Source organism: Delphinus delphis, chromosome 15 (genome assembly GCF_949987515.2).
Source record: "Delphinus delphis chromosome 15, mDelDel1.2, whole genome shotgun sequence".
NCBI lineage: Eukaryota > Metazoa > Chordata > Mammalia > Artiodactyla > Delphinidae > Delphinus > Delphinus delphis.
Window position 1 is genome coordinate 81248704 of NC_082697.1, and position 16895 is coordinate 81265598.

Below are 16895 nucleotides of genomic sequence, written 5' to 3' on the forward strand. Positions count from 1 at the left end.
TGCTTAATTTACATAACAAAAGGAGACCACCTGGCTCCTTGGGGGACCCTCAGCAGGGCTACTACCCCCAGGCTGGCTGTCTCACCTGCCCTCCCTCCTGCTCCAGTTCCCAGCTAGTGTGGTGGTTGGCTTGTGGGGAGCAGAGTTGTTTCAGTGAAGGCGCATGTGAGTCAGATTCAAGGGGAGGGAATGTACACTGCGCCTCTCAATGGAAGGAATGTCAAAGAATTTTGGGCCAATTAAAAAAAAAGTCATCATATTAGTCAAATCCTAAATTGTCAGAATCAGGGATAGTGTTTAAAACCTGAAAAGAATACTTTTTTCTCATTTGGCAAATATTTATCTTCTCTCTCTGTGGTGGGCCTGTGCTGGGCTCTGGGGAACATGGCCACCCTCTTGCCTGAGCATAAATGGCGGGTGGGGAGAGGAAGGCTGGGCACCACACAGAGGAGGGTGCCTTGGGCTCAGGCCCTGGCTCTGCACCTACCAGCTGCTGGCCCTGGGTCAGTTTTCTCATAGACTCTAAAATCCCCTCTGCATTGCAGGTCCTGGGAGAGGGCTCAGTCTGGGCCTGGGCACCTCTTGGGGGCAGCTTAGGGGAGGTGGGGAGAGTGTGGAGGCAGAGACACAGGTTGAGATAAAGGGGAAGAGTTTGGGGAGCTGGGTCAGACTTTGACAAGGGAGGGTGGTGGCCTGCGGAGGCTGGGACCCCCTGTCCCAGTAGTTTTTGGGGAGGAGAGTCCTATTGCTCCACCCAAGCTTCCCATAGCCTCAGCAGTGGTGGACACCAGTGGGCTCTGGGCCAGGGTTCCTTCTCCACCATCTTGGAACCTCCTGCAGCCTCAGGACCAAGGCAGGACCTCAGAGCTTCAGTTCCCTCTCAGGCCTTCTCCCTTTTACCCCCGGCCCTGGTCCCTCCTCAAGTTTCTGCACAGCTGCCCAAGCTGAGGTTATTGCTGGGGAACGTGGCCCCTGCCTCTTAGTCACTTAATGATGTCCCAGCCCCCAATACCTTGTCTCTGCCCCCCTTGACCCCCCGTCTCTCCTCTTCGCCTAGAGCACCTCTCACCCCTACCTGGAAACTATGTTTCCCATCCCTCCCAGCATGCCCCCTCCTCTCCTTCCCCCGCCCCCCACCCTGTCTTTTCCTGTTGGGTTGACATTTGGCAGATGGTCCTGGGACCACGGCAGAGAGTGGAGTCAGAGGGACTCTGATCCTTCTCTTCCACCAGCCAGCCTTGGGCTGTGCAAAGACCTCACACCAGCATCTGCCTGTTTGACCTAGAGGTTCCCGCGGAATCACCCTTCACCCTAGGGATCCCCCAGCATATCCTGTGTGCCCTCCCTCATTGAGTAGCAGACTGCCCCCATCCCATTTTTTTGAGGTGCCGACTCTCAGCCAGGCAGAGATCTGTTAGGACCTGTATCCTAGGTTAAGGCCAGCAGTTTACCATGTGTCCCTCTGCATAGTTAAATTTCCCCTACCCATGGCCCCATCTTCCTGGTTTATGGCCATATGTTTTGTGGCTCTAACCCCACCCACCTTGCTCATGGCCTCTATCCCCTTTCTTGTAGCTCCAGTGGTTTTTGACCAGCCTCTCCCCAGGCTCTTTTAGGCCCTAACCAACGGGCATCAACTTCTGTTCCCTATGTTGACATCAAGGACATCCCCTCCCCAGCAAGCCCAGGCTCGCAATCTAATACTCTCCCCTTTGCCAAGCCCAACTCCACTGAATTCTCCATACCTCCAACCCTGAAAATCTGTTTCTCTCTGTTTTCCTAGTGTCATCCAATTTCCCCTTCTTCATTCTCTACCCCACCCAGACTGTGGACAGCTTCTTCCGAATGAGACCTTATTCCCTACCCTCAAATCTCCATCCCAGAAGCTGGTCTCATCCCATATCCCTGGAGACTCAGACATAAGGGGTGTCATCCTGGCCCTCCTGTTCCTTTCCCTGCTTCTGGAGGGGCCAGGCCGAGGGGCTCAGAGTCAGTGCGTTGGCGGGCAGCCGGACCTGTGCCCTCGCCTCCAGGTGTTGGTCTGTTCCTTCTGGGTTGGGAGAAAGGAGTGGAGGGCTCAGGCCCTCTGCTGGGGGGTGGTTTACCCTGCCAACCCCTGAGATTAGGTAGGATGGGAAAGTACACTGGGGCTGGGAGCCTGGACGTGTGTGTGGCTGAGGGGTGGGTTACAGCTGTTGAAGTGCAAGGTCAGCCACTCCCATCCTCCAGCATCCCCTGTGTGACAGGGACACAGTGAGGAGGTGTCTCTGGGTTGACCCCTCGGCAGCAGCCAGTTTGGGAGTGGGAGACGGGAAGTGAGGGGTCCCTGCACGTGGGGTTTGCAGAGGGTGGTGGTGGAGGGCTGCTGCCTCATCTCTTTGACGTGTCTGGGCCCTATTGGAGGGCGCTTTCCTGGATGGAACCATGGCTCTTCCCCTGCCTTCTCAGCTGGGGCGGGTCTTCCTAGCTGCCTGCTGCCATGGTCCCAGTCACACCACTGTGCTGGATGCATGCTGGTACTACTCAACAGCATGGTCCCTTGAAGGACCTCTGGCCCTGTCCTGTCTGCTGTCCCACCTTAGCCCACCTATAGTGTCTGGCCCAGCAGAACCTCAGGAATGACCCTGAATGACCCCTTCCAGCACCTAGCCTTGTCTGACCCAAGCCAGGATCCGTGTCTGGGATTGCCTGTCCTAGATGACTAAAGGGAGCACCACTACCTGGTGAGTGTAACCGATCAAGACAAAACCCAAGAACCCGAAGCATGACCTCTTCCTGGGGGTCTTCTTGTGCTCCTTTCCCTCTTCCTTCAGCACTGTTTCTTCTCTCCTCTCCCACCCTCCCCAGGATGGGAAGTGATGCAGAGGTGGGACCTCCCCAGCCTGGAGAGTGGAGGGAGGGGCTAGTTGATGAGGGCTCGGGCAGGGCCCCCTCACTTGGCAATCTCAGTTAACGGGGTTCGGGGAAGCTTCTCTGTTCCTCCTCCCCTTTGCTTTGAGTAGGTGGGGTGTGTGTGTCAGTTCCTGGACCACATTTACAATCTCTCTCCTCACTCCCTCCTCCTGGGTTCCCCCTTCACACTTCTGCTGCCCCTAGTCAGGGCTTGGTTTTTCTGTGGTGTGTAACTGGAATCCATCTTTGCAGAAGAGGGTACAGCTCTAGAACATGCCGCCACGAGGGGACTCTGAAGTTCAGGATAGAGAAGGAATCTTCCTTGCTTATCAGTTCCGTCTTAAAGGGGGGACTTTTTTTTTTTTAGAGAGGAAGAGCAACATCAAATTGTATTAACATAAATATGTACATGATAATTAAAAAAAAAAAAAGAGCACAAGCAATTCCAGCCAAAAAAATCCTAGGCAGAGTGGAGGTTGGACTGAGACCCCTCATTCCCTCACCTCCACTTATCCATCCTCATATTCATATTGTTTCTTTAAAGTTGTTCGGTGAACTTTACACTTCTTGGAGGCCCATAACATAAGCTAGCGAAAAGAATGGCTTGGGGTTTTTTTGGCCCGTGCTGCATAGCTTGCAGGATTTTAGTTCCCCAACTAGGGATCAAACCCAGGACCCCGGCAATGAAAGCGCCAAGTCCTAACCACTGGACCGTCAGGGAATTCCCGGGAATGGCTTGTTTTAATCTCTGTATCCAGGCCTAAGAAGAGGTAGCGGCCAGATTTCTAAAAAATGTTTTATAGTTATTCTTTTTGCTTAAAAATCAATTATTTAATTAATTATTTTTAACGAAATACAGTTGATTTACAATGTTGTGTTAGTTTCAGGTATACAGAAAAGTGATTCACTTATACGTACATTCATTCTCTTTACATCCTCTTCAATTATAGGTTATTATAAGATACTGAGTATAGTTCCCTGTGCTATATAGGCTGTACAGTAGGTCCTTATTGGTTACCTATTTTATACAGAGTAGTGTGTATATTTTAATCGCAAACTCTTAATTTATCCACCTCCCTTTCAGCTTTGGTAACCATAGTTTGTTTCCTGTGTCTGTGAGTCTATTTCTGTTTTGTAAATAAGTTTATTTGTATCATTTTTATAGATTTCACATATAAGGGATATCATATGATATTTGTCTTTCTCTGTCTAGCTTATTTCACTTAGTATGATAATCTCTAGGTCCATCCATGTTGCTGCAGATGGCATTATTTCATTCTTTTTTATGGCTGAGAATATTCCATTGTGTGTGTGTGTGTGTGTGTGTGTGTGTGTGTATATACATACCACATCTTCTTTATCTATTCATCTGTTGATGGACACTTAGGTTGTTTCCATGTCTTGGCTGTTGTAAATATTACTGCTATGAACATTGGGGTGCATGAATCTTTTCGAATTATGGTCTTCTCCAGGTACATGCCCAGGAGTGGGATTGCTGGATTATATGGTAGCTCTATTTTTATTTTTCTAAGGAACCTCCATACTGTTCTCCATAGTGGCTGTATCAATTTACATTCCCACCAACAGTGTAGGAGGGTTCCTTTTTCTCCACACCCTCTCCAGCATTTACTGTTTGTAGACTTTTTTTTTTGTGGTACGCGGGCCTCTCACTGTTGTGGCCTCTCTTGTTGCAGAGCACAGGCTCTGGGCGCGCAGGCTCAGCGGCCATGGCTCACGGGCCCAGCCGCTCCGCGGCATGTGGGATCTTCCCGGAACGGGGCACGAACCCGTGTCCCCTGCATTGGCAGGTGGACTCTCAACCACTGCGCCACCAGGGAAGCCCTATTTGTAGACCTTTTTTTTTTATTTTTTTTTTGTAGACTTTTTGATGATGGCCATTCTGATTGATGTGAGGTGAAGTGGCTGGATTTTAAGACTGAGGAATTGAGTTTACTGAATTCATGGCTAGGGTTCCTGTAGGGCATTTATATCCATCGTCACAGCCCAGGCCTGAGGGTTGGGGGATAGGGTGCAGTTTCAAGTTTCAGCTCCAACACTTCCTGGGTGCCAAAGCTATCTCAGCCTCCTTTAAAAAAAATAAACCCAAAGTTTTTTTTTTTTTCTAAATCATAGAAATGTTCTAATATATACAAAAGTAAAGAAAAATATTATGATAAACCCCCATGTACCCATCACCCAGCTTCACCAATCACCCACATTTGGCTAATCTTGTTTCCTCTATACACCCACCCTCACACACTGCCCTTCTTCCCAGCCCCAGCATTACTTTTAATTAAAATTTTTATTGAGATCACTGTAGATTCACATGCAGTTGTAAGAAATAATACAGAAACATCCCTCGTACACTTTCCACAGTTTTCCCCCATAGTAACTGCTATAGACTGAATATTTGTGTCCCCTGAAAGTTTCTATAATGAAACCTAATCCCCAAAGTGTTGGTATTTGGATGTAGGGTCTTTGGGAGGTGATTAGGTGATTAGTGCCCTTACAAAAGAGACCCCAGAGAGCTCCCTTACCCCTCTCGCCATGTGAGGGCACAATGAGAAGATAGCCACCTGTGAACCAAGAAGTGGTTCCTCACCAGACATGGAATCTGCCAGGACCTTGATCTTGGACTTCCCAGCCTCCAGAACTGTGAGAAATCAAGTTCTGTTGTTTATAGCCACCCAGTCTGTGGTATTCTGTTAATAGCAGCATGAACCGACTAAAGCAGTAACATTTTGCAAAACTATACTATTCTGTGACAACCAGGATGTTGCCATTCACATAATACACCAATCTCATTAACATTTCCCAGTTTTGTACTCGTGTGTATGTGTATGTGTGTGTGTATGTATTAAGTTCTAAATAGCTTTTAAAAAATTTTTTAAATTTAATTTTTTTTATATTGGGGTATAGTTGATTTACAATGTTGTCTTAGTTTCAGGTGTACAGCAAAGTGGTTCAGTTATACATATACATATACACATTCTTTTTCAGATTCTTTTCCCATATAGGTTATTACAGAATATTGAGTAGAGTTCCCTGTGCTATACAGTAGGTCCTTGTTGGTTATCTACCTTATATATAGTAGTGTGTATATGTTAATCCCAAGCTCCTAATTTATGCCCCCTCCACCTTTCCCCTTTGATAACCATACGTTTGTTTTTGAAGTCTGTGAGTCTGTTTCTGTTTTGTAAATAAGTTCATTTGTATTATCTTTTTAGATTCCACATTATAAGTGACATCATATGCTATTTGTCTTTCTCTGTTTGACTGACTTCACTTAATGTGATAATCTCTATGTCCATCCATGTTGCTGCCAATGGCATTATTTCATTCTTTTTTTTATGGCTGAGTAGTATCCCATTGGATATATGTACCACCTCTTCTTTATCCATTCCTCTGTCGATGGATATTTAGGTTGCTTCCATGTCTTGGCTATTGTAAATAGTGCTGCTATGAACATTGGGGTGCATGTATATTTTCAAACTATGGTTTTCTCCAGATATATGCCCAGGGGTGGGATTGCTGGATTATATGGTAGTTCTATTTTTATTTTTTTAAGGAACCTCCATACTATTCTCCATAGTGGTTGGACCAATTTTCATTCCCATCAAGAGTGTAGGAGGGTTCCCTTTTCTCCATACCCTCTCCAGCATTTATTGTTTGTAAACTTTTTGATGATGGCCATTCTGAGTAGTGTGAGGTGATACCTCATTGTAGTTTTGGTTTGAATTTCTCTAATAATTAGCGATGTTGAGCATCTTTTCATGTGCTTTTTGGAGCACTGTATATCTTCTTTGGAGAAATGTCTATTTAGATCTTCTGCCTTTTTTTGGTTGGGTTGTTTTTTTTGATATTGAGCTGCACAAGCTGTTTGTATATTTTGGAGATTAATCCCTTGTCGGTAGCATCGTTTGCAAATATTTTCTCCCATTCTGTGCATTGTCTTTTCATTTTGTTTATGGTTTCCTTTGCTGTGCAAAAGCTTTTAAGTTTAATTAGGTCCCATTTGTTTATTTTTGTTTTTATTTTCATTACTCTAGGAGGTGGATCCAAAAAGATATTGCTGTGATTTATGTCAAAGAGTGTTCTGCCTATGTTTTCCTCTAAGCGTTTTATAGTATCTGGTCTTACATTTAGGTCTTTAATCCATTTTGAGTTTATTTTTTTGTATGGTGTTAGGGAATGTTCTAATTTCATTCTTTTACATGTAGCTGCACAGTTTTCCCAGCACCCCTTATTGAAGAAACTGTCTTTTCTCCATTGTATATTCTTGCCTCCTTTGTCGTAGATTAATTCTATCCTGTTCCATTGATCTATATTTCTGTTCTTGTGCCAGTACCATACTGTTTTGATTACTGTAGTATAGTTTATAGTATATTTTGAAGTCAGGGAGCCTGATTCCTCCAGCTCCATTTTTCTTTCTCAGGATTGCTTTGGCTATTCAGGGTCTTTTTTGTTTCTATACAAATTAAATTTTTTTTTTGTTCCAGTTCTGTGAAAAATGCCATTGGTAATTTGATAGGGATTGTATTGAATCTGTGGTTGCCTTGGGTAGTATAGTCATTTTGACAATATTGATTCTTCCAATCCAAGAACATGGTATATCTTTCCATCTGTTTGTGTCATCTTTGATTTCTTTCATCAGCATCTTATAGTTTTCAGAGTACAGGTCTTTTGCCTCCTCAGGTAGGTGTATTCCTAGGTATGTTGTTCTTTTTGATGTGATGGTAAATGGGCTTGTTTCCTTAATTTCTGTTTCAGATCTTTCGTTGAAGTTCTGTGTAGTTTTATCACCTGTGTAGGTCCCTGTATCCACCACAGTAAAGGAAATGAACAGTTCCAACACCAAAGAAAAACTCTGGGGTTACACCTTTTATGACCACACCCACCTCCTTCCCACCACCTGCGTCTCTTCCACTTCATCCCAAACACTTGGCAACCACGAAATCTGTCTTCCATTCCTAAATTTTTGTCATTTCCAAAATGTCATGTAAATGGAACCATATAGCCTCTAATTTTTTTGAGTTGACTTTTTTTGCTCAGCATAATAACCTGGCAATTTATCCAAGTTGTTGCATGTTATCAATAGTGTGCACCTTTTGATTGCTGATTAGTACTCTATGGCACTAAGTGAACCATAGTTTAAGTCCTTACCTGTTGGAGGACACTGAGTTGTTTTCAGTTTTTGTCTATTATGAATAAAGCTGCTATGAACATTGGCGTGTAGGTTTTGAAATGCCCAGGGATATGAAATTAGCTACCACATTCTGGAGGCCAGGGGTGCTTCCTGGGTCCATCATTGCTTCTAAGGGCTTTTCAGTAGACAGAATTAGTATATGCTTTTAAATTTAAACTAAAATATTCCATGGGTTCATAAGATACTTCCTAAATTCAAGAGTATAGGGAATTTGCATAACATCATTGATTTTATATTTGTATGTCTTTTCTCCTATGCCAAAATTCCAGTTCTGATAACATCAACATAATTATGTTCTATCCTACCCATTTTCACTTATTCCCAACAATATGACTACTGAATATAATTTAAGATTTTATGGCAGTTTAAAATTTTTTTAAACAGCAGTTAATTTTGTCTTTAGGGTAGATTTTTTGGATGTATAGCTAAATTACTGTGTTCTTCAAGTCATTCAGAAGAGTTCCCATCTGTGTAGTTAGTTAGTTCCCATCTGTGTAGTAAATATACATTTAGGTTCATTTGTTTCATCTTGCTTTCAACTTTTAGGGACTGATTTTTAAAAATTAATTTGTATCATATAATCATGTAAAACATATAAGTTTCCAAAGTCAAATATACAAAACAAAGTATACAGATGGTCCCTGACCTGTGACGGTTTGATTTACGATTTTTCAACTTTATGATGGTGTGAAAGCAATAAGCATTCAGTAGAAACCGTACTTCAAATTTTGAATTTTGATCTTTTTCCCGGGCTTGCAATATATGGTACCATACTGTCTTGTGATGCTGGGCAGAGGCAGTGAGTTGCAGCTTCCAGTCAACCTCGTGGTCATGAGGGTAAGCAACGTGATACACTTAAAACCATTCTGTACCCACTTTCAGGACAGTATTCAATACATTACATGAGATATTCAACACTTTATTATAAAATAGGCTTTGTGTTACATGATTCTGTCCAACTATATGCTAAATTAAGTGTTCTGAGCACATTTAAGGTAGGCTAGGCTAAGCTATGATGGTCAGTAGGTTAGGTGTATTAAATGCATTTTCGACTTAACGATATATTTCTCTCAACATAACCCCATCATAAGTGGTGGAAGATCTGCAGTAGAGGAAATGGGCATACTTATTCCTGACTTTAGCAGGAAAGCCTCTAGTTTCACCATTGAGATTCTCGAAAACTTTTTTTGTAAAATATGGGTAACGCCATCCATTCTATCTGATCTTCCACAGCATTTCTTGGAAGATAAAGTATGTGAAAACAAACTGAAAAAGTGACACAAAAACATGCCTGTTGACTGTTAACGCATTTTGGGAGAGCCTCAAAAGTCTTGAACCCAACTTAGTACATTTTACAGAAGAAGAAACAGAGGCTTACAGAACTGAGAGGGCCTACCCCAAGGAACATTAGGGAATGAGGCGAGAGCTCCCGTTTCCTGCCCTGCAGTCCGGGATAAATCCACGGAGCCTTTTTTTAAAAAACTGTACTTATATGCAGATATTTATTTTTTATATAGATGAATATTTTAGTGGATCTTCGAAGGGGAAAAAGTCACAAAAGGCCGCAAACTGAATGAGGCTGCTGTCGCCCAGGCAACCACGGTCACCTAGGAGGGAGCCCGGGGCTGGAGTCAGCGAGCCACGCCCTCATTCAAACTGGGGAGCTCCGGTCCGAGTTTGGGGGCGACGGAACACCCGGAGATGCTGTGGAGGCACGGAGTAGGGAGATCCAGTATGGGGACGCTGGACCGTTAATAGGGAGGACTGACACACTCTGGATTCCAGCGGAGGCCAGGTGGTGGCGATTGGATAGGGCAACGACGCTGTAGCGCAAGTTTCTAGATGAAAATGGTCCTAATGAGGACCCGTAGAGCTTCCAAGGGCTTCAGCTCTAAAACCCCGGCCTGGGGGCGGGGCAAGGCTTTGTGGGCGGAAGCTTTCCGGGAGGCGGGGAGCGGGGCAACGGAAATGACGCTTAGGCGCACCAATAGGGCGGGGCGGGCGCTAACGGTTTTGGGTAGCGCTGTCTTAGAAGGGCGGGGGAGAGGAGGTGGCGAGTCTGTGTTCCCTGACCCTTGGGCCCCAGCGACCCCGCACCCCTGCAGACACCCCAAGATGATGGGCTGTGAGGAGCCAGAGCTGGAGTCGGTGGAAGGGGGAGAGGCCGTGGCTGACCCAGGGCCACTCCCAGAACCCCGAGCCCCCGTGCCCGGAGCCCCCGTGCCGGAGCCCGGCCTGGACCTGAGCCTAAGTCTGAGCCCTCTGTCCGAGAGCCCCGGGCGCGGGCGGTCCAACTGCAGCCCGGGACGGCGGAAGGGGCGGGCGGACCGGCGGGGCGGGGCCCGCAAGGGGCGGCAGGTGAGCTGGGGGAAGGCCTGGCCGCCAGCCCGCCGACGACCCAGCGCCTACTTTTTCACCGCCCCGCTCTCTGCTTCCAGGTCCGCTTCCGCCTGGCGCCGCCCTCCCCGGTACGGTCCGAGCCGCCGCCGGCCGCCACCGCACCGAGCGAGAAGCTCGCGGCGCCGCAGGACCTGGGGACGCCCGCGCAGCAGAGCAGCCTGGCCCTGAGCTTCGAGCTGCAGGCCGCGCGGGCCGCAGCCGGGGGCCAGTTCGATGCCGCGAAGGCCGTGGAAGAACAGCTGAGAAAGTCGTTCCAGACCCGCTGCAGCCTGGAAGAGAGCGTGGCCGAGGGTGAGGGGGGCAGGCGGCCGGCCGGGCGCGGGAGCGGGGGTGCGAGGCGCCGCTCACTTCCGCTCCTGCGGTCTCAGGGCTGAACGTGCCGCGCTCCAAGCGGCTCTTCCGAGACCTGGTGAGCCTGCAGGTGCCCGAGGAACAGGTTCTGAACGCCGCGCTGAGGGAGAAACTGGCGCTCCTGCCGCCGCAGGCCCGAGCCCCGCCTCCAAAGGTGAGGGACCTGGGCTTGAGTCTCCCCTACCCCGTCCCCCCTCCTCCCCAACTGCCAGGGGTTCTGTCCCCTCCCCGAGGGTAACCTTGCTTTTGGCTCCAACTCCAACAGGAGCCATCTGGGCCAGGGCCAGACATGACCATTTTGTGTGATCCAGAAACATTATTTTATGAATCTCCACACCTGACCCTGGAAGGTCTGCCCCCTCTCCGGCTTCAACTCCGGCCCCGCCCTTCAGAGGATACCTTCCTTATGCATCGGACACTGAGGCGATGGGAAGCGTAGACTTGGGAGGCTCCCTGGATTGCTAGTTCATATCTTTTTGTTTTTAAACTATGAGAATAAAGTGGTTTTGCTAACAAATGGGACTCTTCTTGGGAGCCTTGAGATGGGGTCAAGCCTCAGGTTGGAAGCTGCCAGAAAGTCAAGGTTTTGGCCCTCCTTTAAAGGAACTTGGTAGTGATGAGAAATAGAGCAGGCAGGTGGTCTGGTCCTAAAAGTGCCTTTTTCTAGTTCCACTTCGACTTCACGGTTAACTTCCAAAGTTAGCTTTGTGCCCAAAGCTTAGTAAAAAAGTTTTGTCAGTGTTTCTTTGGGGGAGGATAGATTCTTCAGGTTTCACATCAAAGTTCACATACCCCTTTTTCCTGGCCTAGGGTTCTGTACACTTGGGTGTGGGTCTCGTTAGCATTCAACAGCCTTCCCAACCATTGAAAAACCTGCCCTCTTCCTTAAGACTATAGTTTGGGCAGAGAGGAAGCACAGGTTCTACCAGGAGGCACCGTGTCCCCCCCCCACCCCCCGCCCCCAACTAGAATGTGCTAGACAGGTGTGTGGGCCACTGCCCTAAACATCAAGTTTATTGTGCTGTTCTCACATTCCAAACCCAACCCCCTCTCCCAGTGAGGGACAGCAGAGGGAAGGATTTTCACAGTACCTGCATGCCTCCCCAGCAACGTCCCCCTTTTAACCCTCAGTCCATCTATCCGTGGTCCACTGAAACGCAGCTAGGGACAAGGGCCGAGGAGAAATGGGAACCTCTCCTTGGGAGAACAGGAGGAAGAGGCTAGAGAACTTGATACCCCCCAGCTCCCATGCCCTCGGAGAACAGAGGGCAGCAAACAGTCCATGCCATCCAGCCCAGTGGGCTAGGGGAGAGGAAGATGATGGTGACTCCAGCACAGCTGGGCTTGCTGCTTAGGTGCCAGAGGTGTAGGGAAGAGGCTGGGGCAGCAACACAGGAAAAGCTTTCTCTGCAGATCCAGGAGAGGAAACTATTTTTGGAGGCAGAAAGAAAAGACCTTGGGATACTTTCCTCTCCCCCCCCAGGTCCTCTGGAGCAGCGGGCAGCTTCACACTTTCTGTTCAGGGGGCCACTTAGTGGCTGGGGGAATGGGCCTTGTGGAACAGGTACACAGGACGCTGGAAGCCTGAGGGAAGAGTGTGCAATCAGGAGGGGTTTTGGCAGGACCTTAAGACTCCACAGGGTCTGCACCCTGCACCAGGACTGGCCTCCCTTCCTCCCCCAACAAAATAAGCCAGCCTTACCTCTGGAGGTGTTGTGGGGTGTGGCCACAAGCTCATAGCTGGAGAAGCCCACCTCTGGGGATGTCAGGTAGGAACTGAACTGCTCTGGCTTCAGCTGAATTCGATAGTAGTTCTTGTAGATTGCTTCCTAGGGAGGACGACAAGGGATCACTTTAGCTCGTTGCCTTCTCTGCTGGTGGAGGATGATGCCCACCCAGGGGGCCTTTTCACCTTGTTCAGAAAGTCCTCTTTCTGCTTCTTTGAGGCCTTCCTTGCCTCAACTAAAGGAAGGATAGGCCCAACTTCCAGAAACCCCAACTCACCGTGAGAGTCTTTCTCCTGCCGTAGGATGACCAAGGCTGGGGCTCCAGGACCAGGATGCCCCCAGGATGTAGGTGCCGGTAGATTCGACGAAACATGCGCTTCAGCCCCTCGTCTCCCCAGTTGAGATGCACCCACTTGGTGAGGCTGAGGCAGAGCACCACATCATACTCAGGTTTTTGGGCCTCCACCAGCTCATCTCGATCCAGCACATAGTTACCCTGAGAGCAAGAATTGGGGGTGAGGTCAACAGAGGCATAAAAGAACCACTGCCCCCTCACAACCCACTCTGCAGCCTCACTTTAGTCCTTGGCCACAATCTGCTTTGACACTTCTCAAAATAACTCCCAAATGGTACCCTGTTTGAGTCTCATTTTCTTGCTTTCTATTGGTGGTAAGCCAATCAAACATAAAAAGGGAGCTTGGGTAACTTTATTTTTTTGCGGTACACGGGCCTCTCACTGTTGTGGCCTCTCCCGTTGCGGAGCACAGGCTCCGGACGCGCAGGCTCAGCGGCCATGGCTCACGGGCCCAGCCGCTCCGCGGCATGTGGGATCTTCCTGGACTGGGGCACAAACCCGTGTCCCCTGCATCGGCAGGCGGACTCTCAACCACTGCGCCACCAGGGAAGCCTGGTAACTTTAAATTGAGCAAATTATCCACGAGATCACCAAAGCTGGGGTCAAATTGCAGAGAAAGAATGGTGGGGTTCTCCCAAGACCCTGTCCACTACTTATTCCCACCCCACAGTCATTAAGCTGAGAGATTCAACGTTATGCAAAGGGCCCCAACCCAGGTTTGAAAGGGAGACCTGTGGGTTCCTTCCCTGTAGTTGGGACTGGCAAAGTTTCAGGCCTATTCTTTTTCTCCCAGAGAAATGAAGAACCCCATCCCACAGGAAACCTTTTCTAGATGATAAGCTCATTACCACCCTCTGCAAAGTCCATTCTTCTAGGTTGTAACCCAACACACTGCCAACTATTCCTGTAGCTGGCCTAACTGGAGCATTTTACGGGAATCCACCTGCAGTCAGGGGACAGACACTGAAGACATGGTACTCTCTCCTGCTTCCCCAAGGTACTCTTTCTGACACTTCCCCATCCCACCATCTTGGGTCAGTGTGGAGATGACCTTAGGCCAAGCCGCTTAGGTTCCTGGCCACTGACAATCAATTCTGCATCTAATGCAAACAAGGTCCCCATCAAAGGACAGAAACTGTAATTAGTCAGCCACTACCCTAATCCTCTCCCCCATCCCAAGACATTGCATGTCTGAAACCCACCCCTTCATGCACCTTCAGTAGGTTGGAGGACAAGTTTTCATCTGGACCACATCCTCTAACGGGGAAGGTAGACAAGTCTGGATTACAGTACTGGCCAAGAGCAGGGCAAGAGGAGTCTGCCCCAATTCTGGGGCTTGCAGTCATGAGAAAGGACTCCAAGTAGAGCCACCGCCACCGCCCCCCCGACCCAGGTTATAGGGGGGGAGACACACCCAGTGGAATCAATCGCAGATTCAGACCCTTCTCTGGAGGATTTGGTTTTCCTAGGGAGGGGTGCATGCACAGATACCCTCTGGGTTATAACCTTTCCCTGCCATGTTCCCATTTAACCTCATCTTCACTCCTGGTCCCTATCCCAAGAGCCTGTGAACCCTCTTACCGTGACGAAGACAACATTGTTGGGGAAGACGGATGTGTCTGCTCCATCCAAGGGCACTTGGGGTGCAGCAATGGGACCCCGGCTGGCCGTCAGTGAGGCCGGGAAGTAGCTTCTCTTTCGGACGGTTGTGGTCCCTTCCTCACTCTCTGCTCCTGGGGCCCCGTCAGAAGTCTGGGGTGGCAGACGCAGCTCTTCGGACAGGTAGTGTCGGATGTTTTGGCGGGCCGAATGGATGAGCTGGGCATCAATATCCAGGCCCACCATGCGGGACGGGCCCCACTTACAGGCAATGCTCAGGGTCAAATGGCCCACATTGCAGCCCAGATCTAGGACGTCCCGACCCCGAAACCACTCAGGCTTCAACACCCGAAGGCGCCCGTCCTCACAGGAAGGATTGCGGTACCCATAGTACTTGCAAAAATTCCCATACTGGAACTTGCACTGTTGCTTTTTGAAGCCCGCAGCAGGTAGTGGGTGGAGGTGGTGGCGGCCTCCCCCACTCCCTCGGCCCTTTTCCTTGGGACCCTGGCCTCCACCCCTAGCCCCTGCCTCTGACTTGCTGGAAGTCCTGCGACGTTTGCGATGTCGTGAGGAGGAAGACGAGGATGCAGAGGTAACTGAGGCAGCTGGAGGGGCTGAAAGGGAGCCTGAGGGACCCTGTAGGGCAGATGGAAGGGGAGACACGACCTCATCCCTGCAGTTGATGGCTGTGTTGAGTTCATAGGGTTCGGGGGCGTCCCGGTTCTGGCCTCTATGCTGCTGCTGCTGCTGCTGCGGGGTGCCCTCCCCATGGAGTGAGGAAGTGAGGGGGGCTGTGGGCAGCACGGAGTGGCTATCATTCCCTCCAGCTGCCTGCTGCTGCTGCTGCTGCTGCTGGTGGTGCTGTCCCCGGTGTCTATGCCGCTTCCGACCAGTCTTGAGTGGCGAAGCAAGGACTACTTGGGCCTCATCAGTGCAAGTATTGAGACTGAGAGGGTCTGTAATATCTTTGGGGATGAGGATCTCCACTGGATCTCGCCCCTTGGCCGGAAGTGGGGATGACTTAGGGGTCTCCGCATTGAGTGCGCGGCTCACTTCCTCATCCAGGAGACTATTCAGGTTCAATGGATCAAAGATATTGCCCCCCAGGAGGAAGTTGGAGGGTAAGACAGAGTCACAGTCCGAATTGACCCGCCTGCGCCTCTTGAAGGCCGGATGTTTGAAGCCTCCACCACCTCCCCCTACATTACAGCTATTTCTCCTCTTGCCCCCACCTCCCCCAGGGGGCCGGTGGGGCTGATAGCCATTACGGGGTCGAGGAGGAGCAGGGGGGCCCAGTTCTGTTCCGCCCCCTCCCCGTCGCTCCTCCCCCACGTCCGGGGGAGCGGCTCTCCCGGGGGGATCCGACAAGCAGGCCTCCCCGTGCGACTGCGCCTGGGGGCCGCCCCCTCGTTGCTGCTGCGACTGACCGCCCCGAGGGGTGGGTGCAGCCCCGGGGCTCTCCTTGCCGGCCTCAGAAGCCGGGGATCCCGCCGAGTGTGCGCGCGGGCCCGGCCCACGCTGTGTTCCGCCGCGGAGCTCCCCGGAGGCTGCCTCTCGGTGCGGTTGCACAGTGGGGCCGCCCCCTCCGCCCGACTCATCTTTAAGCGGCGGCGGCGGGGCCGGCACCAGAAACGGCTCCTTCTCCGCCGCCATCTCGATCATTTCCTCCCCTTATTCCGTCCCAGTCGAGGGCAACCGGGGGGACAGGGGGCTTAACCCCCCTTCCTAAACCCCGCTCGCTTCCCCCCCTTTCGCGAGTGCGCGCGCAGTTCTGCTCTTCTCCCCTAGTCTCGCGCCCAAGCGCCTCCCCCGAAGCGCGCCCTACTCGCCCGCGAGACCAAAACAAGATGCCCGCGAGACCCGAACAACTCGAGGAATCAACCGCGCGTGCGCCGACCCCTTTCTCCACTACCACTACCGCTTCGCCGCGAGCGCGCACTGCTGGGGCGCGTTCCTCTCTCCCTGGAATCACGCATGCGCACTCCGACACCACCCTGGTTGCGCGCGCATCGGAGTACGAACCAACTTAACGGCTCCGGGAGTTTAAATATAGCCCCCTCAGCCCCCCCAAAAGCCCACCACCCCAAACTGACACCCTACTTCCCTTCGCAGCTATGTCCGTCCCTACTGATATCCTTTGTCTCTGCCGCGCGATCCCACCCACCGTAGGCGGGGGACGGGGAGCTGGTGTGAAAAGGTCTCCTTGACACCCGACCCTTGTTCCTGAGGAATGAGTCTCAGCGGTCTCCGCCCGGCTCTAAACCCAGCAACCTCCCTACCCCGCCTCCTTCCTCCCCCTAGTGGGCAGCGCCTGCGCACACCCTTTTGGGCTTGCGCGGGTAGATGCAGCACGTGCTGGAGA

General features: G+C 50.3%; 2 protein-coding genes across 3 annotated transcripts; one reads left to right on the top strand and one right to left on the bottom strand.

Moving 5' to 3' along the window:
* The first annotated feature begins 10096 nt into the window (after positions 1-10096).
* On the top strand, positions 10097-11366 carry PPP1R35 (protein phosphatase 1 regulatory subunit 35). Its single transcript, XM_060033182.1, has 4 exons — positions 10097-10456; positions 10537-10789; positions 10867-11003; positions 11115-11366. The coding sequence occupies exons 1-4, from the start codon at positions 10214-10216 to the stop codon at positions 11286-11288; spliced, it is 807 nt and encodes a 268-aa protein (XP_059889165.1). The 5' UTR covers positions 10097-10213; the 3' UTR covers positions 11289-11366.
* Positions 11367-11843: 477 nt separating this feature from the next.
* On the bottom strand, positions 11844-16773 carry MEPCE (methylphosphate capping enzyme). 2 transcript variants are annotated; one of them, XM_060032346.1, is made up of 4 exons: positions 14513-16773; positions 12854-13072; positions 12552-12678; positions 11844-12277 (listed from the first exon to the last, which is right to left on the bottom strand). In XM_060032346.1, exons 1-4 carry the CDS (start codon positions 16193-16195, stop codon positions 12201-12203), a joined length of 2106 nt encoding a protein of 701 aa, XP_059888329.1. In that variant the 5' UTR covers positions 16196-16773; the 3' UTR covers positions 11844-12200. The 2 variants fall into 2 exon arrangements, with proteins under 2 accessions (XP_059888329.1, XP_059888330.1); XM_060032347.1 differs by having other exon boundaries at positions 11844-12433.
* Positions 16774-16895: the final 122 nt, after the last annotated feature.